A 25,961-nucleotide genomic window follows, 5' to 3' on the forward strand; every position below is an offset into this window, starting at 1 on the left:
ATGAGGTAGAGGACCTGTCCTCCCCTTAAAGAGTAATGGCAATAGCCCTGGCCACCTGAGGCCATGCCAACCCTGCCACTCAACTGTGGCCTACTCACTGAGACCAAGTTGGGATCAAATCGGCATCCTCTTGGCTTGGTGGGCTGCCCAGAACACCATGCTGTGTCCAGAAGATGAAGATCCTCAGCCTCTCACAGCAAACCACAGCTCCTGGAGAGAGAACACCATTACAAGATGTTCATAATGATAAGGGATGAAAATATGATCGGTATGTGGAGGATCGCCAACCTACCTACCTTCTGGATCAGTGGTCCTGCGTACCCCATGGCTGCTGCTGTAGAGGCAGCCTCAATCCTGAAGGAATGGGTGCCAAATATGACGCCTGCCAAACCTAACTTGGCCAGCGCCCTCCCAGTAACCGCCCAAATTTGGTACTTTGTAAGAGGTGTGCCATTATTATGGTAAAACAACACCCCAGGCTCATCTCCCCAGGCCTGAACATACCACTGAAGGGCCTGCACGGGGCATGTCTGGATCCACACAAGGACCGAACCTTATTTCGGTTCCTTTTTGCCTTTGATCCATTTTGGAGCAACGAACCTCAAGGGTTACTACTGTCCACTAAATTTCAGGTCTTGGGCCATCAAGTCATGACCTGACCTGTCCTTAAGGGACAGGGGGACCAGCTCGCTAACCCTCAGCACTCCAAAAAATGTAGTTAAAGCAGCTGCATGAAAGAGGAGTGCCTCAAAGCCTGAGTGGCAAACTTTCACCCAAACTGAACCCAGGCCACGGAGCACGGAAGGGGAGATAAGTTGCCTATCATCCCGCCATGCACCTAACTCCTGGGACCGTCCCTCCAGCATTTTCCTCACCCTGAAATCCCCGTTAGCCTCAGTTAAACTCCGAGCTTTACTGGCAAAAACTAATGCTGCGAGTTGGCCCCAATGGACTTCATAGCCAGCCCCTTACCTTTATGGTCCACACAGAACTGCATAAGGTGTAGGCCATACCTGCTGCAGACCTGCTTCCTGCCTAAAGCTGGGGAACTGCCGCACCGCTTGGTCATAAGCCTCTGGGTGCTAGGGGCAATCACTGACTGGATTGCCCTGTATGCCTCTCTTCTCCAATCCACCATAGAAACTGTGGCATCCAAGCTGGCAGCAAGTCAGCTTCAGGGGCAAGCTGACGAAACCGTTCCATCTACAAGCAAGACAAAGCATCTGCCATGTAGTTGTTTACCCCAGGAATGTGTTTCGCCAGAAACAGTATATTCAATTGTAGGCACTCAAGAGTGAAGACCCTAACCAGTTTCATGACCCTGTGTAACTTGGATGAAAGGGAGTTATGCACTTCCTTATTGTCACACCAAAAGTGGACAGAGTGGTTAGCAAGGTCCACTCCGCACAAACAAACCGCTACAAGGATAGGAAAAAATTCCAAGAACGTAAGGTCCTTTGTCAGACAACTTGTCGACCAATCAGCTGGCCATTGCTTCACACACCAATACTCCCAAAATATACCCCGAAGCCATTAGATCCTGAGGCATCCAATGTTACCTGACGGTCTGCTTCCAGCAATAGCTCCTCCCTCCAAAACATGACCCTATTAAAGGAGACCAAAAAGTTCTCCCAAACTTGAAGGTCAGCCCAAATGCCCTTACTAATATGCAACCTATAGTGCGGCATTCAAAAGGAGTTCATGGTGTCACATAAGCACCTGAAAAATGCTGTCCCTGGTGCCACAACCTGGCACGCAGAATTCAGGTGGCCAACTAGCTGCTGCAGCTCCAAGAGGGAAACCTTGCATTTCAATCTGAATGAGGCCAGCTGGGCCCGTAGGTCCTTTAATTTCTCAACTGGAAAACGTGAAATTTGCTGGACAGTCTCCAGCTCAATGCCTAAGAAAGTCAGCACCAAAGCTAGGCCCTCTGTTTTCTCATGCACTAAGGGGATGCCCAATTCCTCAGGCTGACAAATCCAGCCAGGAGGCGGGCACATTGCCCAATGCTAGCAAGGGCCACTAAAAGAAAATCATCCAAGTAGTGGACCATGTCACGGCATTGAAGCCGGTAAAACAAAAATAAATAAAATAAAAGAATGCAAACCAAGCTAAACTATATGTACAAAAACAGGCAAACAATTAGAACATACAACAGGAAGGGTGGATCACTGAGGGAATGCCAGATGAAAAAAGTTTTCACTCACTGGCAGATGACGGAAACAGAAGGGGACAGATGTATCTGTCTGAGGCGAGAGTTCCAGAATTTTGGTACCATGTCTGAGAAGGCCCTCTCCTAGTTTGTGACTTGTATAATCTCAAAAGATGGAGTACTTGAAGCAAGGCCTCAGAAAATGACCATAGTGGTCAGGTAGATTCATAAGGGAGTGGGTAGTCCTTCAGGCATGAGTCACTGCCTTTTCAGTCGCATCTCTGAGCTTATGGAGCATCTTTCTACAGGAAGCCTACTTGACCTCATTTTTCTTTTTATAGCAGGTAGCAAATACCTAAGCGGTATGGAACACAATTGGGGTAGGTGGCAGTTGATTAGTGGTTAAGCACTATAGTTTGTTTGGTCTACTGAGGCTATAGTTGCAATTTCTTTTAATGGTATTGATGAATTCTGGCTGTTGAATTCTGAATTTGCTTTTTTAAATTCTTAGTTGTCTTGTGGAAGGAGTCTTTTTAAAAACCAAAGTAAAGGCAGGACATACATATTCTAATAAATAAATAAGGCTTAATCATTATGGTTTGTGTTATGTTTTCTACCAGTTTAGCCAAACAGAAATTAGACTAACTGGCCTGTAATTATGTGGCTTCCACCCTAGATCCCTTGTTAAGAATTGATATATTGTCTGTTCTCCGAACATCAGATAAGAGGCTGATATTAATGACACAATGAATATTTTTATCAGTGGAATAGAATTTTCACTAGTATGTTCTGTGAGAACTCTTGGTTGTATACCACTGGGACCTGGAGGTTTGTCAATTTTTACTGTTTTTTTAAAAAAAATTATATGCAGTCTCTTCAGAGACTTGCTTGAGAAGGCTGACAAAATAAAAGATAAAATTATAAAACATTAAAATAATTAAATTAATAGCATTAAAACCAGCTGGTAATCCCAGTAATATTAAGTAATACAAACACTATGTCTGTTTGTCCAGTGGTCTGATGCAGTCTGTCCTGAATACAGGTTTATTATGCTTCAGGACAAGTGAGGCCTTACTCTTCCTGTTTTTTTCTTGGCTCTCATTCTGTCTTTTCTTTGGTAGTTGTCACCCGCTAGAATCCTGTAATTTCTCCCTTTTCTCCCAAATTGTTGGTTTCTGGGCTGTAATTATTATTCAGGAATTTAGAGCCTGAATCTTTGTTCACAGATGTACCCCCCCACCCGACCTGTCTTCCTTCATTCCAATAAGTGGCTGTTTCATCTGATATCTACAAGCATCTCCAGGAAGTTTCCTATTGTTTATTTTTTTTTAGAATTCTACCAGGGTTATGGTGTGATCTGCTGTGAACTTGTTAAATCCGTGCCACCCCCGGCAGCAATCAGTTTTAGTCCAAATGTATCTAATTGTGTCTATTTTTCTCCTCTTGGCTTGGAAAGTGGAACAAAGACGAAAGACGTTAAAGCGGGGTGTTAAATTGTTTGGCAAAGATGGTTTGGGATAAAAAAGAAAATGCCCTTCTCACAAGAGTTACTCCGTTTGGCTTAAAGGAAGGGTCATGGTTTGAACTTTTGCTTTACTACAGAAGTCAAGGGTAATGTCTGCTCAACCAGAAGTCCTACATTTAGAGAGCTGCTGTAGCACAGCGGTAAAGTGGTTCAGCTGCAAATCAGCACTCTACTGGTTTGAATCCTACCACTACCATGAGCTCAGTAGGTGGTCTTGGGTAAGCCACTCCTCTCAGCCCCAGCTCCCCAGTTGTATTGTGTTCACTGCTCTGGGTGAGGCACTAATCTGTTTAGAAGATTTTTATAAGATCAGTTGTTGTTCTTATATGCATCAGAGAAAAGAAAGAGCTTTCATTTAGGGTTTATTCATTTGGATTTGAGTAAGATAGTGAGCCTGTTGTTGAAGATCCACACGGTTCAAATATATTCTCAAGTAGGTGCCTGTTGAGTGAATATGTTCTATCCCTTGTAGCTGCCGTGACACTAATGCCAGCAGAGGCTGCCTCCCTAAGCCCTATTCGCTCCTGTAGGCTGAGCATGCTATGTACCTTCTCCAGGAACACACTGCCTGTCTGGATCGACATTTCACTGATTAAAGAAGACCTGGATATTTAAGGGGGGGGGAGTCAACTTAGCTGTTTTGTTCTGTATTGTAATCTCCTCTCCCCCATACTATGAAAAAATGCTTAAATATTGTTTCTTAAATATTTTTATCCCTACACTTACAGTCATTCTTAAACTGGAGTAACTGATTAGGATTCCACTGCTAGTTTCATCATAACCCAATACGTATGCAAAGAGATTATTAAAAATTAAAACAGGAAGAGTGTCCTTCCAATCCGTCATCTGTACAATGCTCTGAGAAGGGGGGAAAATCATGGAAGGAAAGCAGTGTTTTAATAGCTTGCCTGGAGCTTGTTTATTTCTATTTCTGCAGAGGATTCTTGTCAACCCAAGTGTTGATGTCTTATGACAAATGATGCCTTACTGTGTTTTCTGCCCCCACTGGAGTCCCAGTGGAATTCGAGGGCACATAGTCTTTCAATTTAGTATAGTTTGTTTGTTGGGGAGGGAGAATTTTGACATGTCTGAGTCTATGCTCAATCTGTTCTAGCTGTCAAATGACCTAAACGAAAATAAAACCGGGGATTTCCACTGAAGAAGTGTCATTTATCCTTAAATGAAAGATGCTTTTGGATTCTACTTCCCTAATTGCACCACCTATATCCCAGCTGCTGTCACTTCATACTTACGCTATGATGTTTTCACCTTCTCCATCCCTTCTCAGCTTTTAACGTCAGCCTGCTATGTGATATCCATTTTAACATTTTACTACACCACTTCTCTCATGTCTCTCATTCTACCATTTTTTTCTAAAGAACATCATCCTCTCAGCATAATGCATCGCTTCAGTACTATTGACCAACCATTGCCTGTCTCCATATGCACTTGTAACCAATATCCTGTTTTATAGGTCACAGAACTTTGTTCATTGGTGTTCATGTGCCACTGGGTGGAAGGAAAAGTCATCGACGTCATAGGCACCGTGGACACAAACACAGGAAGAGAGACAGAGAACGAGATTCAGGGTTAGAAGATGGGAGAGAGTCACCTTCATTTGGTAAGGTCTATTCTTATGTAGTTTATACCATCTGTCAATGATCAGAGTAATGGTGCATACAAAAATGATCCTGATGCATTCTGACAATGTTTCTGGACTGTTTTCAAGGTAGACATTGCTGTAATCGAATCCAGAGGTTACTAGACAGTGATAATTTTCCAACAATCCTTGGTCTGTTAAAAGGGAATACAACCGAGGTACCAGCTAAAGCAGATAAAAGATGCTTCTGGCCACTGTGGATACCTGAACATCTAGCAGTAGCATGCCCACGAGTACTCCCAAAATCCCACCTGATTCCTAAGGGAATCACAGCAGGCATAGTCACTGACTAGAATGTTCATGTGTGTGTGTTCACAGCAGGCATATCCCCTGCTCTCAAAGATAAGTATTTCCACCCCCAGCATCAGCATCTCTGTCTTGGTCTGGGCTGAGCTATTTGTTCATTGTTCAGCAATTTTGTTCTATTTGAAGAAGTTGGAGAGAATAGAGTATTGCTGCTCTACATAGACGAATGAAACAAGTACACAAATGGTGTTTAAATGCCAGATGGGCCGGGGGGGGGGGGGTCTTGATAGGCTTCTTACTTCACTCACCTGGGACAAGGGAAGCCCTGCCCCCACCTGCCATCCCCCAGCTGCACTCACTTGGCCAGTGGGCAATTTTTAATGAATCTGGCTTCACATGACCTGCAGCTCCCCTGTTGCGCAGTGCAATGGGGGAATGCGGGAGCACTTGTGCATGCACTTCTCCCCCTTGCCCCACATGCCTTCCCCCTGCCAGCCAGGTGAACAGGGCTGGGGGGGCAGCAGATGGAGGTGGGGGTTCCCCTACCCCAGGTAGGGTGTGTGGAAAGCCTAAATATAACTGTATCAGCTGGGGGAATCATGGGGGAATGAATCATTAGGAAATTTCTCCCTTAAGTGCCAGGATATTTTAAGTTCTTAGAGTAGGTGCATTCATTTCCCTCCCCCAAAGGGTATCCTTCCCTCTCCTTTCACTGATGCAAACTGCACACAGGGTTCTGTGCCGATTAGACAATACGTGGGTTTGGGTGTGGGTGTGAACTGTTACTTTTTAATCCTATAAAATAACGAGTTGGATCCTTACAATGTTATTGCAAGGGCAAGGACTTCTGCCTGTGGAGTGTGACTTTCTCAGCTCAGCCCCAAATCTGTTCCTGGAGATCTGCTGTCTCCCAGGATTAGGATATGAGGCTGCGGTGGGTGGAATTCATGCTCTGCAGGTGAAAGTCCTTCCTTACACTACGATTACCAACTCTGGTTTGAGACGTTTCTAGACTTTGGGGTAGTGGGGCCTGTGGAGGGCAGAGATTGCGGTGGGGAGGGAGGTCAGCTGTGAAGTGATTCTATGGAGTTTGCCCTACAAACTAGTAATTTCATCTACAGGAAGTAAGCTCTGTAGTCTGAAGATTAGCTGATTAATTCCAGGAGAACTTCAGGCCCTACTTTGAGGTTAGTAACCCTACCGTGCACTCACGGAAATGCTACTCTGGATCAAGCCCAGTATCTTCTGTGCATGCTTTGTTATTCCCATCAGCATGCTGATAGTGCTGTCCTGAGTACATTTACCTTGGAGTAGACCCCACTGAATACAGTAGGACTTACTGAATAAAAAGGCTTGTGCTGCTTTATAGCTTCTTGGTCTGTGGAGTTTTCAGCTGTACAAAAACATTTAACTATCTGTGCAAGGGTCCTAGAATTGTTTTGTAGTTACAAGTAGAGGATCCTGGTGGATCTTACTAATAGAAAGTCATTTCTGGCTTGTGCAATAGTGTAACTTGCTGTTCTGTAGGAAAAAGGCATGTAACGAATGAAAATACTTTTGAAGATATAATAAGCAGAGAGACAATAATGAAAACGCTTGTGGGAAAACCTTATCACACTACACTGTAGTACAAAAGAATATTTTAGCTTATTTCAGAAATGGAAATGCCAATATAATTTTAGGTTGTGGAGCACTCATGACAAAAATCTTTTATTTTCAACTGGATTTTAAATTATATGTGTTGATACTGTAGAAGCAAGGTGTTATGAAGGCCAGGGATTTAAAAGGGGGCTTGAAATCCTTAACAGTTCTCACATAAAAAAATATAAAGTGGATGGAAGCACCTTTAAAAATAAAACTTCAGTGGGAATTAAGAGGATTAAGTTGGGTTGGGTCACCAAGAATGAATACCGATTTAAAACCAAATGACTGGGCTGAATCTATTTTGAATGAATTGCCATTATCCCAAGATCCTAAAAGTAGAAACAGAAACACATCCTCTCACACATTTCAAGTCACCAAAAAACAGATGCTCCTCTTCCAACAAGTGCATTATTATTTTGAAGTGTCTTATCTGTTTGCTAAAAGGAGAAAAACAGCCAAGGACTAGTGAACACTTAATGGATAATGAAAGTAATTGATAAATACAATCAGGTTCCGCCCCCCCCCCGCCCCCCGCTAACCAGAAATGACTATTGGATGTACAACATTTTTAAGAAGGGCAGCCATTTTACTTTCTATATGTTCCAGCAAAACAAAACAAGTAATCTTGGGGCACTTTAAACCTTTACCAAAAGGTACTTTGGCATAAGCTTTTGTGTGCTAGAGTCCAGTTCTTCAGGAGTGGATCTAAATGATGCTATCATTTTACATAGTCTGAACAACAAAAACAAAACAACAATACCCAACAAAGAGCCATGGAATACAGGAAGTACAGAGTAGGATGTAATCTTGGAAAATTCCGCTCTAATCAAGAAAAGTACAGATGCCAGTTTTGCTAATACTTGTATTGGTGGCTGGAGGAGTCCTAGTTTTTGTTAAAATAGTTAACTCCCATAGTGACTAAGAAATCTTAGGTCCTTCTCCAGTCTTTCTGCTGAGGATCCCTGGACACACTGGCCACGGATGCCTTGCTGATTTCAGAGGATTTGGAAGAGTGTTTGAAGCCTTCCAAGTGGAGTGCTGACCATGCCTGTTTGGTCCCCCTGTCACTATTTGTGAACTGAGAATTTGCGCACTAAAATGCACCACCACCAGTAGTGTGCTGTCATTTGAGGAATCTTTTCATCATTATTAATCATACTGAGGACTTCTTCTGTTCAGCTTTCAAGAAAGCCTGGGGTGTGGTTTGAAAGCCATTGCTCTAAGCATAAGGTTTATACTTGTTTCATGTACCTGTTAGTAATCAATTTGTAACACTCGTTCTCAAATGAAAGGTTAAGAACAGAAAGTTTATATTAGTCTTACAGTGCAGTCCTAAACACAGTTATATACTTCTAAGCCCATTGAATTTGATGGGCTTAAAAGGATATAGCTCCACTTAGGATGGTAGTGTTACAGCCTGATTGTAATGCTTTTTATTCATATGTAACTCTCACTGTTTTTGTTGAGATTTACTTCCAAATAACATTTCATGCAGTTCAAATGCATCTGTACTTCCTTTTTCCAGAACAGCACAAGTCCCACCAATGGGTGCATGGTCAGTTGAACCTCCAGACCCAAACCCACCGTCAGGAATTAGATGTAGTATGTTAAAAACTGAGAAATTTGAAGGGACAGTCATGAAGGATCCAGATGTTTATCTTCTGCTGGAGGAGAAAGTCGCAAGTTGCCTAGATGAACATGTGCACAAATACGACAGGACAAATTGACACATATACATGTGTACCCATATGTGCATGCACAAACATAAAATTTTGATAGTAATGGAAAACTGACAGAATTATACCTCAGAACAAACTTGTAACACAGATACTTATGTATAGATTTACCAATAGTGTTGTTGTAGCCAGCAGTATTTTCTTTTTATTCTGGTTTATTCTCAAGACAACGGTCGCTTCTTTTTCTGTCTTACTTCAGTGTTCTGCTCATTGCATTTTTCTCCTTTATTTTATTCATATCTGCATAACTTTTTCTTTTACTTGCAATGCTTGTGTCATGCCTGAGGTGGGGTGAGCCACCTTACGCTGCCACCACTCTGGGATTTAGAGTCCCTTGGGAAGGCCCAAAGTACCCTCCCAACCCTTCTGACCTCCGTAGCTTGGCCAATAAACAGGCGTGAGGACCCAGCAGAGTAACAACAAACAAAAGGATTTATTTACAAGGAGGTCAGTTAATAACAAACAAACAAGGTAATTCATAGGTAATTGGTACCTGGGCAACTGGCAGCACAATACCTTCTGCTTCATGCAGGCACCTTACCCTCCTTTCTTCTCCCGGGAGGAAGTACTTGGGATTGATAAGAGAGCGATGCACGGTAGTCAGGAGAGAAGCAGTATCTTGCCCAGCAGCAACTTCACAGCCATCCACCATCCACCACCTTCTTCTGGTGGTGCTGGGGAATAAACTCTGGATCAAATGCAGGCGACGTAGTCTGAGGCCTCTCTGGGATCATGTGGTGCATGTCAGTCCTGGCCTTGGGGCACTTATTCCAAAAGTGGCCCAACTGGTTGCATGTAAAGCACCGTGGCACCTTCTTTTCCACCGTGGGCGACTTCCCACCAGCACTTGGGAAAACAGGTTGTTGTTGCTGGGACAGCTGCCCTTTTTCTTCTGGCTGCTTTCTGGACCGGGGTGGGGACTTAGGAGACTCCCTCTTATGCCAGTCCCGATGAACGCTATACCTCTGCCCTCTGTAAGCTTCAGCCAGTCGCTCCGCCCACTGGCCTGCTTCTTGAAGGATAGAAGGACTCTTGTCCACAAGCGGGCACCGAATGTGCTCAGGAAGAAGATTCAGGAACTGGTCAATGCACATCAGGGCCTTGACATCAGCCAGCGTCTTGGCTACTGCAACTTCTACCCACAAGTCATGGGCTTTTCCTAGTCTGTGTATTAACTGCGGGTAGGACTCTTTACCTTCAAGCCTGATCTCTCTGAAGCACTTTTGGGCCCCTTCCTTGGTGAATCCCACTCTCTCTCTCACTCTTTGCTTTAACAGCTTGTAATCTGTTCTCTCTTTGCCTTTCATCTGGCCGGACACTGAAGCCAGGACACCACTTCAAGTGCGGTCTCAGCTTTTCCTTGTACTGCTCTGGGGGGACCTTGTAGTCAATGCAGACTTGTTCAAAATTCTGCTGGAAGGCCTCGATGTCCTCTCCTTCCTTGTACAAGGGGTACTTCCAACTGTCCTCTTTCACCGGGGATCTGGAGGAGGAGGACCCTTTGTGAGCTTAGCCATCTCAATCTCATGCCTCATTCTCTCTTTTTCCAGCTCTAAGCGAGCTTGGTTCTCTTTCTCTTCTTTCTCAAGCTTCATTTTCTCTTTTTCCAGCTCTAAGCGAGCTTGGTTCTTTTTCTCTTTTTCATTTTCTCTTTCTCATTCTCAAGCTTAATTTTCTCTAGCTCAAGGTCTGCCTGCTTAAGTTGCAGCTGAAGACTTCTTCACTCAGGGAATCCATTGTTCTGGCTGTCTCTTCCTTCTCAGATATGGGCCGAGCAGCCCTTGCTTGGGTCTTGCTCCTAGGAACAGGTGCGTCCTCTGATTTTGTCTTCCCAGTTTGGAGGAGCATGCACTACCTATTTTAGCCTCACTGTCCAGTTGACCCAACAGCTAAAACATAAACAAAAACCCCTTTCACCACACCTTTAACAGATCTTTACTTGGTCTTGCAAGCACCTTCAGCAAATGTGGCTTCCTTAAGCCAAAAGCAGAAAAAGGGGGGGGGGGGGTTGGTAAAAGCCAAATGTCACTCTGCCTTACCAGGGTCCAAAATTAGTCCATCCTACCACTACAGCCACGTCATGCCTTAGGTAGGGTTAGCCACCTTACACTGCCACCGCTCTGGGATTTAGGGTCCCTTGGGAAGACCCAGAGTACCCTCCCAACCCTTCTGACCTCCGTAGCTTGGCCAATAAACAGGCGTGAGGACCCAGCAGAGTAACAACAAACAAAAGGATTTATTTACAAGGAGGTCAGTTAATAACAAACAAACAAGCAAGGTGCATTAGCAACAATAGATGGGTGAAAGCAAAGTAAACAAAAGGCCCTAGTGTGACTGAACTCACTGTCACCCTGTCTGCCAGGCCTGTCTTCTTACCCTACCTGGATGAGGGCCTCTCTCCCTAGCAGAAACCTCCTCTGGCCTGTTCCCTGGGAGAAAGAACCCAGGCTTTTTTCCCTCCCAGACTTATATAGCATTATCCCCCTGTGTTATGATTGGCCAAAAAGGGCACCAAAACGGCCCAGGGGCTCCTGGGAATTGTGGGCAGGCCTACTCCCACTGCTAACAGGCTTCTGAGGCCTTGCTAGGCCTTCCTGGCACAGCCAGATCACGACAGCTTGGAAACTAATTTTTTTTACCTTCCTTTGCAGTAAAGCTCTTCCTTTTAAACAGAATTGCATAGGAGTGGGGGAGAGATATCTGTCCTTGAATACCAACTTAATCATGAGTCAGAAGGTTAATTTTATCTCTCTTCTCATAAATGACAGATTTGCTCTCTGGATCCAGGGCTTGGTCACAGAATAAAGACATACTGGAGTTACTATACAGGTTGTTAATTTGTTGATAAGCTTCTGAATCACCAGCTTTATCTTGAATCTGTTTATGAGTTTGTTTACATGGATGCTGAATGGGAATTGTTAACTGCTTTAGGTTTCTATCACTGTGCGCTGTCTGCAAAAGCAACTAGCTCTGCTGGAAACTGTGCAAATGATATTGTTCATTGCACAGTGGTAAAATGAAAAATAGAAATGAGGGAGGGCACCTGTTTTGTTTTGGTCCACAGCCTCTCACTGTATTAGTGCAAGATGAACAAGACATCACACGTGACAATTCGTACACATGTTCACCTTGTTCACGGGTTATGTTCACGTGTTACAGTGAACACACATACATCTCTTTGTAAGAAAGAACCAAAATACATTCACTTTACAAAATAAACTGGAGATTAGTACTTGGATAAATGTGGGGCTTAAATCACACACTGAGTTGTACATGCATTGAACAAAATATAAGAATTGTTCAATACACATATAAAGGAAAATCACCATAAGGCAGTTTTATGTGTTCATTTCCTTTTATTAAGGAAACAACAGGAGGTTAGCACCTGGAAATTCTGCGGTGTGAAGCAAGGGAATAGGAAACATGATAGTCATTATTCCTTTGTGTTTTCGTCTACAATGTCCTGGGAGAACAAATATTTTTACAGATTATATAGAGGGGGGTTTCTACAAAATCTCTTTAAGTCTTCTTTAATATTTGCCCTTTGTTATCACAAACACTGACCATTGTTTATGGCTGCAATCTGAAATGATCTTAGCAAGTCAAGACTGTTTACTTTTAGAATGAGCTTTCTTGAAAAGGGTACCTGGGAAACTCATTCTGCATTTAAACAATTTTGGGCAATTATTTCTTCTGAATCTGATCAAGCTACTACTTTTCTTTGACCTTTGGGCATCTCTTTTCTGGGTATGAAAACAATGTGTGCAGAGCGGCCATTCAACCATCCCTTTTTCTGTTTCTGGGGTGACTAGAAACCCTAGATAAGTACAGGGGAGTTGGTGTGTCAACAGGCACTATACCTGCTATCACCTCCCAGACTTGCTCAAACAAATCCCTAAGATGTTGCCAGCGCTGTCAAGGCTCAGCTTGCACCAAACACGACTCTTGTCCCCACCGCCCCCTAATTTGTTTGCCAACACACCAACATTTTCACAAGTAGATGCTGCATTTTTTGGAGGGGGGGGGGACATGGGCCAAAATAATGGTTTCCTACCTCTGCTTTAGTCGGTGCTCCAGCCGTATTTAATCCTCTTTCATACCAGTTAAGCTTTCTTTTCATAACAAAATCCACATCAGCTGGGTTACTGTGTGTTGCTTCAATTATACTGATTCGCTAGTTCTTATGAAAAGTGTGCCTTGAAAAGTTTGACACATGCACGCGCGTGCATATACACACACAGAGAGGGTTCTTAAATTCAGGGAGCTTGTGGTCTTGTAGCATATCAGAGGCTATGTCAGCTTCTGTTTTAATATTCACATTATTCATCAGTGTTAAAGATGAGTTAATCCCATGTAAGGGGTGAATCATCGGTGTTATGTGCTACTGAAGTGCCAGGGCTTAGAATATACTTATTCTTATATGTTAGGCCTCTTATTATTATCTGCAGGAAGACAGGGCGTAGTTGTTGATTCACATATTGAATTGGATCCCAGCAGCTTTCCCACTCAATCTCAACGAGCCCCTGCTTACTGCAGCCCCAATCTCACATGGCTTTTGTCCATGAAGGTCCCATGGGGTGATTAAAAGGGACATCCTCCTCATTTGTTTTGATCAGTATAAAAGTTGACCTCACCCCCACCCCCACCCGCTTCCTGAACCATATCGTCTGTCTTGCTTATATTAGAGTTGGTATCCAGTTCACAACGTATTCAAGCTATTTTATCAGCAAAAAACTTTGCAAATGTGTCACAGCTAATTGTCTCTTCTTGAGCCAGTAATACTTCAGATGGAGGAGTCAGGAGATGTTGAGATACCTTAAACAATTGGGATGGTTGTGAACTAGCTGGTGTAATGGTTGCAGAGAAATAATGTTCCCTTGCCATTGTGACCACCACTTCTTAAATATTCAAAGGGGCTTTGTAGCACACTCTGTCAGAGTCAGCATGAGTTTTCCTCCAGTGTCTTTCTAGATGTCTTCCAGCCCTCTCTAGATCACCCAGCTCCTTGGTAAACCATGGGGCTGGATTCTATTGCAAGGGCTGGAGAGGTCAACAAGGAGCAATTTTGTTAATGCTTGAAGGAATTTCTAGTTCCAAGCTTCCACTGCAGCCTCAACCGACCATATGTTTGGAATTCTAAAAACCCCCAAAGCATTTTGGAAACCAGAAGGATTCACAAGCCTCCATGGGGGGACCATTTTAATGGGTTTCCCCAGTTTTGGGGATGTTGGAGCTGTATGCACTTTTGTCTTCAGTAAGTAATGGTTAGGCCATGGTTTAGGCTGGATCTCCAATTCTCAAATAAGACCTTTCTTCAAAGCTTCAGTGCAAAAAATTGAGTCCAAGGTGTGGTCCCTTTCATGTGTGGTCCCTGTGACTATTTGAGAGAGACCCAGGACTGCCAGGGAAGCTATGAATTCCTGGGGTGACCCTGAAGTGGAACATTCAGCATGGATGTTGATGTGACCTAGAACAGTCTATGTGTCTCCAGCACCACATCCAAGAATACTTCTACCAACTCTGAAAGAAAGCAAGTGGCTGGTAAACAAATAGAATACCTAATCTGTCATTAGACCCTACGGTAAGGAGCATACAGTCCGTGCCAGCTATAGTTTCTGTTGGTAGCCTGTGGAAATTGAAAGACTCATGAAGTATAATGGCAACCCCTCTTCTCCAGCTAGTTGTGCAGGGTTGGTGGAGGACTGCATAATCAAGCAGAGTTTGAGTACTTTGCTCAAGCACAAAGCCAAGCACAAAGACGAAATCTTTCTGAAACGTGTAGATAACTAATATGGCATGTTTTTGGAAATCTGGCTTGCGTCCAACAGTGTCAAAAGAACACTGATACTCTTCCTCGCTTTTGCACCAGCTCCGTTCCACTGTGGAAGAGAGAGGAGGAGCCACTTTCAACACCATCCTCCTCTTTGCTGCCCCCTCCTGGACAGGGGCATCTAATTTTTCATCTAATTTTTGTGTACAAGTATTTGTGGCGTTTGGCCTGGAAGAAGAATTGCCTAAATGATGAAAAATTGCAGCTTCCTCCTGAAAATACTTGACACTATAGCATTGTTAATGTAAAAATAAAGTTTGCCAGCCTCCAGGTAGGGCCTGGATATCTCCTGGAAGTACAGCTGATCGCCAGAGGACAGAGATTGGCCGCCCTGGAGAAAATGGCTGCTTTGGAGGAGTGGACTGCATTATAACCCTCTGAGGTCTCTCCCCTCCCCAAACTCTATCCGCTCCAGAGTCCACCCCCAAGTCTCCAGGAATTTCCCAACTCAGAGCTGGCAGCCCTAGATGTGAACCTGTTCAGTGCCTGGATACAGATCACTGGGAAACTCTCGCAGGCCACTCCAAACTAGCCAAAAGAAGAGTGGAGTAAGAGTGATGAATTTGGTTTGTATGGGTCAGCTTGACATAGATCTGCTTTCCCTTTACAGCGCCTGCAAAGCAGCCGTAATGTGTGTTGCATTTCCTTTGTGTTTTCTGTCTGTCACCTAGGCAACCAAAAACCTGCTCTCCTGGAACTCCCAACTGAAATGCTAATAAGCTTGTTAGCAGGTGGTGGTGGGCTGGCCCTTGCCCTGCTATTAATTGGCTTTTCACAAGCCCTACCTCTTTAGTCTACTTAAATATTGATTGGTTTACATCGCAGTGTTTTTGTGGAACCCTTATGACCAATACTGATGAATTAGATTTTTAATAACGGAAGAGCTGGGAACTTCGTGCTTCAGTTTTACTTTTCTGCTACTTAGAATGCTAGGCTGGAGCAGCTCCAGAGATCTCAGAACCGTACCCGTTTTGTAACGGCCAGAATGAGGACTTCTAGAAATGTGATTGCCAAAATAAATTATTGCACTGTTCAAAACATCTTCTTTCCTTTTATGTTTTGAGCCTCACCTGATCTGATTTCCTAATAATAAACCTCTTTTTATCCATTACTTCAAGGGACCTGTGGATTTGAGTCTGTGTCCGCACTCCAAATGGCAGAGCAAAGCAGTGCTTAAGTACTTAGGAATCGTTGATCGTATTCTTTTTTAGAGAAGCCATACAGGGATAATGGAATCCTCAGCATGTTTTAGTGAATCAGCCTGGAACACAAATAAATGGGCAAATCTATAAGCTCCTAAGTGCATAAGCACACTGCCTTAGCTCACATACTGGTAAATACGTGTATGGTTAGGGACAGTTAAGAAGTATCAGGAAGTAATGGATTAAGATGTATTAAGTATTAAATCATCCCTGTTTGGTTCCTGCAGAAGAAATATGAACAATTCTTGAGCTAAATATTCTGTTATTTTACATGCTCCTGGTAAATGGGTATTTTTGGCCCATATGATGGATCAAAGCCCACCCAAATGCCAATAGGGTGGAAGGAAAAGTATTAATTATTCAGGCCCATCTGGAGTGGTGGCAGCTGATCATTTCAATTTTGGGGGTTCTTTGAATTTTAACAGAGTTAGCTGCATGCCCCCAGATTTCTGGTAACAATGCCAGGAAAAGAAGATTTACATATTTGGGATAGAGGAGAGGGAAATTGGCCTTCTAACTTAAGTACTAAACATTACATTTCTCCATAAAGTAAAATGTTCTGTATTAGAGTAGACTAGGCCATAGGAGATCTGGGATCAAAATTGTGTTGTACCATGAAACTTGTTGGGTGACTCCAGGCCCATCATTTTCTCAGCCTAACCTCACAATCTTGTGAAGATAACATAGGTTAGAACCATGTGTAACCCCCAGAGTCCCGAGGACCAGGTTCAATTTCTAGAGAGATGTTTACAAATTCAAAATGTAAATCCAAGTTATTTAAATATAACAGAACTGTGAAAACGTTCCCAAAATTACCAATACTGCTTCACTAACCAGTGACCTCAGAGCAGAGTTCTTACTTACTTACAATCCACCTGGTAGAAGGCGCAGGCAGTTTTGTGGGTTTGGCTAGGGGCAGCTCTGTAGTAAGGTGTTTGTCTCAGGCAGTAAATGAAGAATTCAGATGTGAGTAATTCCTGCTCTTTGCTCTTCATTCCTTCTTGGGCTCTTCCCAGTTACTGCTGTTCTCCCAAGGAGAAGAGTTCAATTCTTCCCAGCTAGCAGTTTCAGCTCTGTGACTTCTGAAAACAAGCTTTGCTTTCCAAAAAGCACTAGCTTTAGCACTCCTCTCTCCCTTCTGGTCTTTTCAGCTAGCCTAGTCCTGCATTACACCATCTCTCCTAGTCATGGTGGCCTATTTCCAACACGTCCCATGAGCCTTTGCTAAACATGCAAAATAATACAAACCTAGGTACGCATCAGTTATCTGCTAGTCTTGTCTAAGTATCTGCAGTCTATTAATCAGATCTAGGTCCTAGGCCCCAAACCCTTTTTTTAGTACAGGCTTACACATGTATGCAACTTGAGGTTCTTGGAGGAAGAATGAGATCAATATATAGTAGTTGATAGACAATTTTTCCCTAATGAGATACACAAGTCTGTAATTGAAAATTTAATTTTAAAGGTCTCTACTGCTCCCTCCACTATACTGTTGATAAGTTACTGAAAAGGTGTCCTTGTCCACAGTGATGACAAGTTGTTGAACAAATATTTTGTGAATTGAGTTGCTGGAATGAGGAGCAAAGCCAAGAAAGCAAGGTTTATATCTTTTTGTGGAGGGCAAGGATTGGGAACATGGATCTGCAGTGGGTTGTTGATGAGGGCTCTCTTCCTGTGAATACCTGGATCCAGTCAGGCATCTCCGTCCCAGGTTGCAGTTGTAGCAACACAGTGACGCTTGAAAATGGAATTTACCCAGCTATGTTTTCTCTGAAGTCATGCTTCCCCACTCCCAAATTGGTTCTTTTGTTTGGAGTTTAAAACTATTTCAAGTCTTTTTGCATCTGTGCAGTCGGAGGCATGGATTATTATAAAGGCAGCCAGCTTGTAGGCAGCACTGGCGCATGCTCAGAAATTGCTAGATTGATGGGACAGATGGAAAAAGTTGCTTTCTCAGCCTGTTGTTTCAGTTTGGAAGACTGCTAAAACCATAGCTCCCATTAATTTATTAGGAATCATGCTGGGGAACGCTAGAGAGTAAATAGAGGACAGACTCCACAGAGGCAGATCTTTCCTGTAAATTAAAGAGCCATGTCTCTCTCCCCCACCGCCCAATCTGCTTTTCAGGCTTGGAGAAGGAATAGCTGGTGGAAGGAAGCTATGGGGAAATGTGTGTGTGTGTTGGGGGAGTCCTGCTGAACACTTGCAAAAACCTTTTGAACATTTTCAAGTGTTCAGCAAGGTTGCTTGTAAAAAGCAGGCAGTTTCCGACTGGACCCAGAGGTGATTGCCGAGTTTGAATAAATAACTGCCAACATTAGTCATCATTAACATAACAGCAACTAATAACTATAAATGCATTCGTTCCAAGCATGCCAGGGAAACATAATGGATCTAAAGACTACAAACTTTACATATTAGATCATCTGTCTCATTTAATTCTCCCCTATATGGCCCAAAAAATTACAATTATTGTGAGTACTCCAGGATCAGGGAAGCTAAGATTGCAATTCAAGTTTACTCCTATTGAATAATTCTGCAAAGAATTGCAATGTAACGGTGCTTTATAAACAAGTTGATCCCCATTAAGCCCATTGAATTCACTGAAATTAGAAAAGTGTTGTTCTGATATTAGAACTGATCCCCAGACCACAGAGATCAGTTCCCCTGGAGGGTAGTTTCAGAGGGCAGACAGTATAGAAAACCATAGTCTAGGAGAAATGGAAGTCCTAGAGTGGCTTCAGAGAGTGGATACTCTAGTATTCCACTTTTCCTAGGGTGTACAGTAGATTCCATGAGAAAACGATTGTTTCCCGTAAAGATACTATGAGCCAGAGGCCAGCTAAGGATTTAGGATGTGATGGGACTGCTATTGGCTGGCTTCCTCCTATCGATCTCCAGAACTGATTTTTCTCTTTAATACTAAAAAAAATCTTGAAGAGGATTTTGAAGGGTTTTTAGGTTGAGTGGAGTATAACTGGATAGCTGCCAGTTATTATAACACACATATTTTGGAGCAAAGGCTTAGTATAGCATACAGAGCACCTGCTTGCAGAAGCCTAGGATTGATGTAAGGTAAATGAAAAAAAAGAGGGGACTGATATGAGGTGGGGAATTTAAATTTAAACTTTGAATTTTGGGATGAAATGACATCACAGGAAGGGGAGGAGTTGATGATGACCTTTGACCTGGACAGGGTGCAATACAATGTGACATCTCAGGATGTGATATCACATCCCTGCTGTGCTTCCCAAGCACCACCCTCAAATCTCTGGGAATTTCCCAAGACGGAATTGGTAACCATATTCCCAGAGTCAGTATTGCACAGGTTTTTTTTTTATATAGAAGGGACACTGTTGCCCAGGTATCTCATGGTATAGGCACCCCTGCTTTCTGTGTTACTATGAAAAGGCTAAGGGCCCTTTCACACTCGGTCTTTTAGTCGTCTCAGTACCTGTTTCATGTCCCATGTTGGCAGGGGTTTCACACTAGCAAGGTAGTCAGGGACGCAGCTCTGTTATTTGTCCTCGACATTCCCAATTTTTCTCCCTGTGCGCACACCGTGACTTTTTTTTAATCAGCTGCCCAGTCACGCTGGGCCCGATTAATGTCAGTATGAACGCTTCTTTCACCTTTTTGCTTCTCTTCTCCCACCTCTCCTCTTCCTCGGTTGTTGATTGGTTGGTGTGGATCTGGCCACTCCCATCCTCAGCAGCACCCAGCATGTTTTTCCTGCAATTGTGTGGGATTGCACAATCACATTTGGGCTGCTTGCTTCTCAACATCCCACTCACCTTTTAAAGTCAGAAATGATTCCTAACCTTGCTGCTTATTCTCTGCTGGCGTTGAAAGCCAGGAAAGGGTTAAACGGCTGCTTTTCCCTTCCTCCCCTCCCCCTTTTTAAAGCCAGGAATGGTTTGTCCTTTATGTGTTGAAATGTTACTCCGTATTCCCTCCAGGCTTTAAAAGGCAGAAAATGGTTAAATGGCTGCTTCCCTCTCCCTCCCTCAGTGGTATGAGCACACTCTTTTACTTTTTTTTTCAAAGCTAAGAAACTTAGCTAATGTTACTCCTATACTGGCTTTTACTCCTATACTAGCTTTACCCGGTAAGGTAAAGAAGCAGCATTTTAACCCTTTCCTGGCTTGGCTTTTTAAAAAAGCAATGAGAGTGGTACATGTTTCCCCCCAGAACTCTGCCACCAATTGCCTCTCCAGAGGGCAGGGGACAGCCCAATCAGCAAATACAGGGGGGGATGGGTTCCAACATTGCAACGTTACTACGCATGCTCAAAGTTTTTTTTTTTTTTTAAAGTGTGATGTCTATTGCAAAGCCCCAAAAGCCCGAAACTGCACCGAGGCTTCAAAGCCAGTCTAAAATGAAAAACAAGACGCCAAAGTGAAACTGCCACAGACAGTGTGAAAAGACCGGGTGCCAAGCCAAAGCCATTGCGATTGTGGTGACAGTAATGGCACTTTAAACTGCAAGTGTGAAAGGGGCTTAAGTACCCCTGCTTTTTGAATTTAATCTTGTTTACTTCTTAATGAATATTTAGTTACACATTTTCAGTTCTCCTCATCCCTGCTTTATTATACTCATATTGAACCAGCAGGGGAGGGCAGGGAGGCCACTTTCATACCATGTGTGGTTATTCTTCAAGAGTGCTTGTTTGCAATTTAATCCTAGATATATTCAAGCCCCCCTAGTATGAAATGGAACCTTTGGTTGTGTTGCTCATTGCCTTTCCCCTACCAGCACAACTTTTCCAATCCAAAGGATAAAAATTTCAGCCTTGTTAGTCTGTAGTAGCAAAATTATACCATAGTCTGGTATCACCTTATAGACTAATAAATTATTTCAGCATGAGCTTGGAAGGTTTGTTGTGTTAAATACTTACATACCAAACTGTGTATACTGAGCGATGCTCCTCTATTATTGCTCGCTGGAAAGGAAGCATTTGCTTGGAAATCCAACATCAAGTGGTAAAGCTTCACATCACGTCAGTGAAATTACTCCATGGGCACAGATGAATGCTCTTGTCTACTAATCCTTTCCCCTTCTCTTGGGGAACAGCAGTCACTCCGGAAGGATTCCTGGTTATTGTCCCAGCTGTGGCTGAGAGTGGCAGAGAGATTGCATTCACCAGCCTATTTCAGGAAATGCCGATTCCATCCGAAGTGTAATGATGAAAGAGATTTGTTGTTAGGATGCAAAATAGGTTTTAAGGCTGTCATGGCCTTGGAGGACTCATAATAATATTAAAAACCCCTTTGCATTATCCAAATAATGGAAAGCAGGAAGCACTATGATGATTGCTTGAATCTCTTCTGCTCTGGGATTTCACCAAGCAAAGCAGCTACAATCCCAAATACTAAGAAATGCCGGTATTTTAAGGCATGATTATAATCTAAGCAGCAAATACGTTATTGGGCATATTACCAAGGAAAGGATATGTGGGTGATCTATTTATTCACATGTATTTGATTTAAAAAATAAACTTGCCATGCAACAAAGCTGAATTTGTGACAACATGGTGCATACAAGTTTTGAGAATGAGCATTAAAGTATGTTCGAGTTGACAACAAGTAATTATTTTTATTAGGTGCTGTAAGTACCTGTTTGTAAAAGTTAATTATATGAATACGAGACTGCTGGATAGTCTTCTTACATTCAAATAACTTCCTTACATGACACAAAAGAATGTCTAGACGCAACCAATAATTCTGAAGTCTAATTGCTTTAAAGTTCTTTTTTAAAAATGGTAGTCATACTCTCTCAGATCAGAAAGAGGTTGCAGGTAGCTGTGTTGGTCCAAAGTAAAGTCCAAAAATAAAAGCCACACAATACTTTTCATGAAGACCAACCAAAACAACACAGAACAAAACATTTTGCATCATATTTAGTTGGTTTTAATAAAAGTTACCCTACGGCTTTGATTTTTGCATTTTGCCTCATATTATGGTATTAGCTTCTCAGCCTTTCTTCTTGTTTTTGTTATCCCTTAACGTCCCTTTGACGGCCATCCTTTCTTTTTTTCCCCCAGACACACCTTCACAGAGGGTACAATTTATTCTTGGAACAGAAGACGATGATGAAGAGCACATCCCGCATGACCTGTTCACTGAGCTTGATGAAATTTGTTGGCGTGAAGGGGAGGATGCCGAGTGGAGGGAGACAGCCAGGTGAATATCCTTTAAGGCAGCTTTTGGGTTCACTTTTGTCATTCGGGAAACAAACATACATGATGAAACATTTCAAAGTCACATGGGAGTGAAAAAAATGGCCACTTTTGTTTCAATCAAACACATCCTTTAAATCCATGCACAGTTGGTATTGCAACTACACATGACTGTCTTCAAAACCAGATGTTATCATCTACAGTTAACATTTTGTAGGTCAGAGCAGGTTTGGAATAAAAAATAATGAAATAAGCAAAGGGGAAAAAAAGACCTTTAGCTGGGAGCTCTCTCTCTCTTTCTCATTCACACATGCGTGTGCACATACGAACACTCAACAATGAAGATATTTCATTCATCTCCACAAGAAAGCAGAATGAGGCATTGTGAATGTAAATTAGGTTTAAACCAAGGTTCAAGAGAACCCCTGTTGTTGCCAGTCTGTCTTTTTATTTAACTGACTTGTTCCTGATTAGATAATGTAATATAGTGAATGATTACTGTTTATCGTAATGAAGTAGAGGCGCCATTACATAATGCCTTATACGGGACTAATCCTGAAATAATAGGCTTTGGGGGGTAAATCCTAAATCTGACATAGTTCTCGTAAAGCAGGCATTGATCTGGCGATAAATCTAGGGACTGTGAAGAGAAGCATTCCTTTCCCTCAGCAGGCAAACGTATTCTTGGTATGCTGTTTGTATTCATCTGTTTATTTCAAACAGGAAGATTCTGAAGTGGGAGTTCATGGCATATAAAAGACACTGTCCAATTTGTTCAATAGTAGGCTGGGAGGGGAGAGGGGAGTAATCTTTCCTTCTCTCTTGAGTCCTTTGATAGGTGTTAGATGTTTCTTAAGATATTTATTCAGGGCTTTTTTTCTGGGAAAAGAGGTGGTGGAACTCAGTGGGTTGCCTTTGGAGAAAATGGTCACATGGCTGGTGGCCCTGCCCCCTGATCTCCAGACAGAGGGGAGTTAAGATTGCCCTCCACACCGCTCAAGAGGTTCCGGAACTCCGTTCCACCGAATTCCTGCTGAAAAAAAGCCCTGTATTTATTAATCTTTAGTTCAGTAGCCTTCAGCTTTTGGGGGCCAATCTGATACATGGGACCTACTTTTCATTTTCATTATTTGTATTACTTCCCTATTACTTTATCCAGATCTGGCCCTCTTTCTCTATTGGCCTTTCTCCCTTTTCTCTTGAGGTTTTGTAGAATTGCTGCCCCAGTTGTGGGCTGGATTCAGCTAATGGGCTGAGTTAGGATTAGACAACTGCATAGGTACATATATGTTTTCTGTTTTCTCTTTCTAAGAAAGATCATTGTAGTGCCATTAGTGTGGCTTCTCCATTGAAGATCAGTGAGACATCGTATGTTTTCGAAAAGAGGCTATTCTCGCTCAGTATCCCTGGAATCCTATGTTACTAATGGTGCTTAATCTTGGGTTTAATTCTGAATCATTCAAGAAAAGACTGAAGTGTCTAGTCATTTTTAAACAAGTTATAATACTTTGGGAATGGATGATGTCCTTTCCTTATGGTTGAATCCTGCAACTTGGTTCAGCTTACTTCATTTACTCACTTCCCTGCTGAGAAAGCAAAGTGGCTTATATTATTCACCTCTACTCCATTTTATCCTGACAACAACCCTGTGAGGTTAGGCTGAGAGTATGTGACTGGCTCAAGGTCACCCAGCAAGCTTCCATGACAGAGTAAGGTTCTGTGCCAGAACTGTGACCTTCCTGATCCTAATCTAACACACAAACCACGACGCCACACTGGATCTGGATTTTCGTTGGCTCAAGTCACATCCCAATGATGCAGGAGGTTGGAACATACCTTGTGCTGATAGAACATACTATCCTTTGGTAAGCAGTTGGTAGAATACAACGTGATAAGGGTTTTAAAATTTAGTTCCTAATGATGTTTATAATATATTCTATAGTATGTGAATTGATATTCATGTTACTTTCATATAACTATCAGCTATCAAATGCAGAGTTGTAACTAAAGCATTGCTCATGTGTATGAGATCCATATTCAAATCTCTGTTCAGTGTGAACCTCCATAGGAAAATGACTAATTTTCAGCCTAACTCACTACCCACAGTTCTGTGTTTTAATCTTTGTCCTTTGAAAAAAGAAGGGATACAAAAAATAAGCCTAGCAAATAAATGCTTTTTTGAAAGTTAGTAAAGAGTCCAGTAGCACCTTTAAGACTAACCAACTTTATTGCAGCATAAGCTTTCAAGAACTACAGTTCTCTTCATCAGATGCATCGAGAACTGTGGTTCTCGAAAGCTTATGCTACAATAAAGTTGGTTAGTCTTACTGGACTCTACTATTTTGCTACTACAGACTAACACAGCTAACTCCTCTGGATTTTTGAAAGTTATGCAACTATTATCTGTACATGTTCTTTGCTACTTCGCAACTATTATTGTTACGTGTCCTTTGCCTCAGACTTTGCATATATCTGAAAAAGGAATTGTTCTAACCTTTCAAAGAGCAGAGAGGGAGATAGGAGACTATGCTTTTTAGAATAGTTGAGACATATTTTACAGCACAATTTCTAGAAGGGCTCGGGAAGCTCACCTGGGTTGATGTTTCAGAAGATCCATCATAACTAGGCATACTCTGCTGTTTTGAACAACAGTAGATCATACAATGGTAGAATCAGCTTGGTACAACAGCAGGTGTGGACCGTTGGAGTTGGGCAGCCTAGAGTCAGTTTGCCATTCAGCCATGAAGCTCACTAGCTAGGTTTGGGCTTAGTCCTATCTAACACATTCTGTCTCACAAATCTTAGGAGAGAGAATTGGATAGAAATATAATTGTAGCTCCAGAATCCAGAAATGATCCCCAAATCCCACTCGCAAATCTGCTAGCTCATGTCGAAGTGGCATGGCCTTCCCTGTTTCTATGGCAGATCTGAACCTGGCCATAGAGATCAGAATGGTGTGGAAGGAATAGAAGCACACTAAGAAGCGGGGGAGCTTCCCTATTAAATAACTGGCACTGTCTTTTCTGCTCCATCTTTGGCAGTTCTGTAAGGCCAGCAGCAAAAAAATGGGTGGTGGTATCATCCTTAGGTCAGGGTACAATTCACTTGAGGGTCCTGACCTGACCCCTAACCAATAATTGGTCAACTAATAACCTACCTGAATTTCCCACTTTGGGAGCCTTTTAGTAACTTGTGATCAGATTCACAAGATACTTGTTGTTCAGTTAGTCAGAAGAATGGTTACAGATACCAGTAAATGGTATGGGTGAGAAATTGGCTGAAGTTCAATACCCCCGGGAAGACAACAGATGTAGCTAAAGTAAAAACATAATATTGAGGAAGTTATTGCAGAGCATAAAAAGCATTTAAGTCCCTGTTTTGCTGATCTTAATAATCATAACAGCCTATCCGTTCTTTAATGTGATTCAGCAGTTTAGGAGTACTAATAAACAATAGTATTTATATAATTACCAGTTAAATATTCTTCATGTGTTAAATCTTATTTCTCTCCCAATGATGATGTGTCTGGTAGATTACTTTCAGCAACTAATGGAGAAGTTTGTCTCATTCAAGGCCATTAAGTGAGCTTCATGGCTGATCAGAGATTTGAACCTTGTTTTCTCAAACCAATACCCTATAGTATACTTCTGTCTATCGGAAAATATATGCAGGCAATTCAGAGGTCACAGGAGCCTGGAACAATGCATTGAGACCATGGAATTTCATAATTAGATGGCACAGACCAATATTATCTATTGTGCCGAGAGATGCTTCTTTTTGCCACTGAT

The 25,961-nt window shown here is 42.5% G+C and overlaps 1 protein-coding gene across 2 annotated transcripts in view; it reads left to right on the top strand.

The window, feature by feature from the left end:
* The window catches only part of SLC4A10 (solute carrier family 4 member 10), a 171,184-nt gene that overhangs the window by 59,526 nt on the left and 85,697 nt on the right, over window positions 1–25,961 (top strand). For both annotated transcript variants that reach the window (XM_054970422.1, XM_054970423.1), the window contains exons 3-4: window positions 5,152–5,298; window positions 22,039–22,177. In XM_054970422.1, the coding sequence (XP_054826397.1) occupies window positions 5,152–5,298; window positions 22,039–22,177 (286 nt within the window). The remainder of the gene's footprint in view (window positions 1–5,151; window positions 5,299–22,038; window positions 22,178–25,961) is intronic.

The sequence above is a fragment of the Eublepharis macularius genome, chromosome 2 (genome assembly GCF_028583425.1).
Source record: "Eublepharis macularius isolate TG4126 chromosome 2, MPM_Emac_v1.0, whole genome shotgun sequence".
NCBI lineage: Eukaryota > Metazoa > Chordata > Lepidosauria > Squamata > Eublepharidae > Eublepharis > Eublepharis macularius.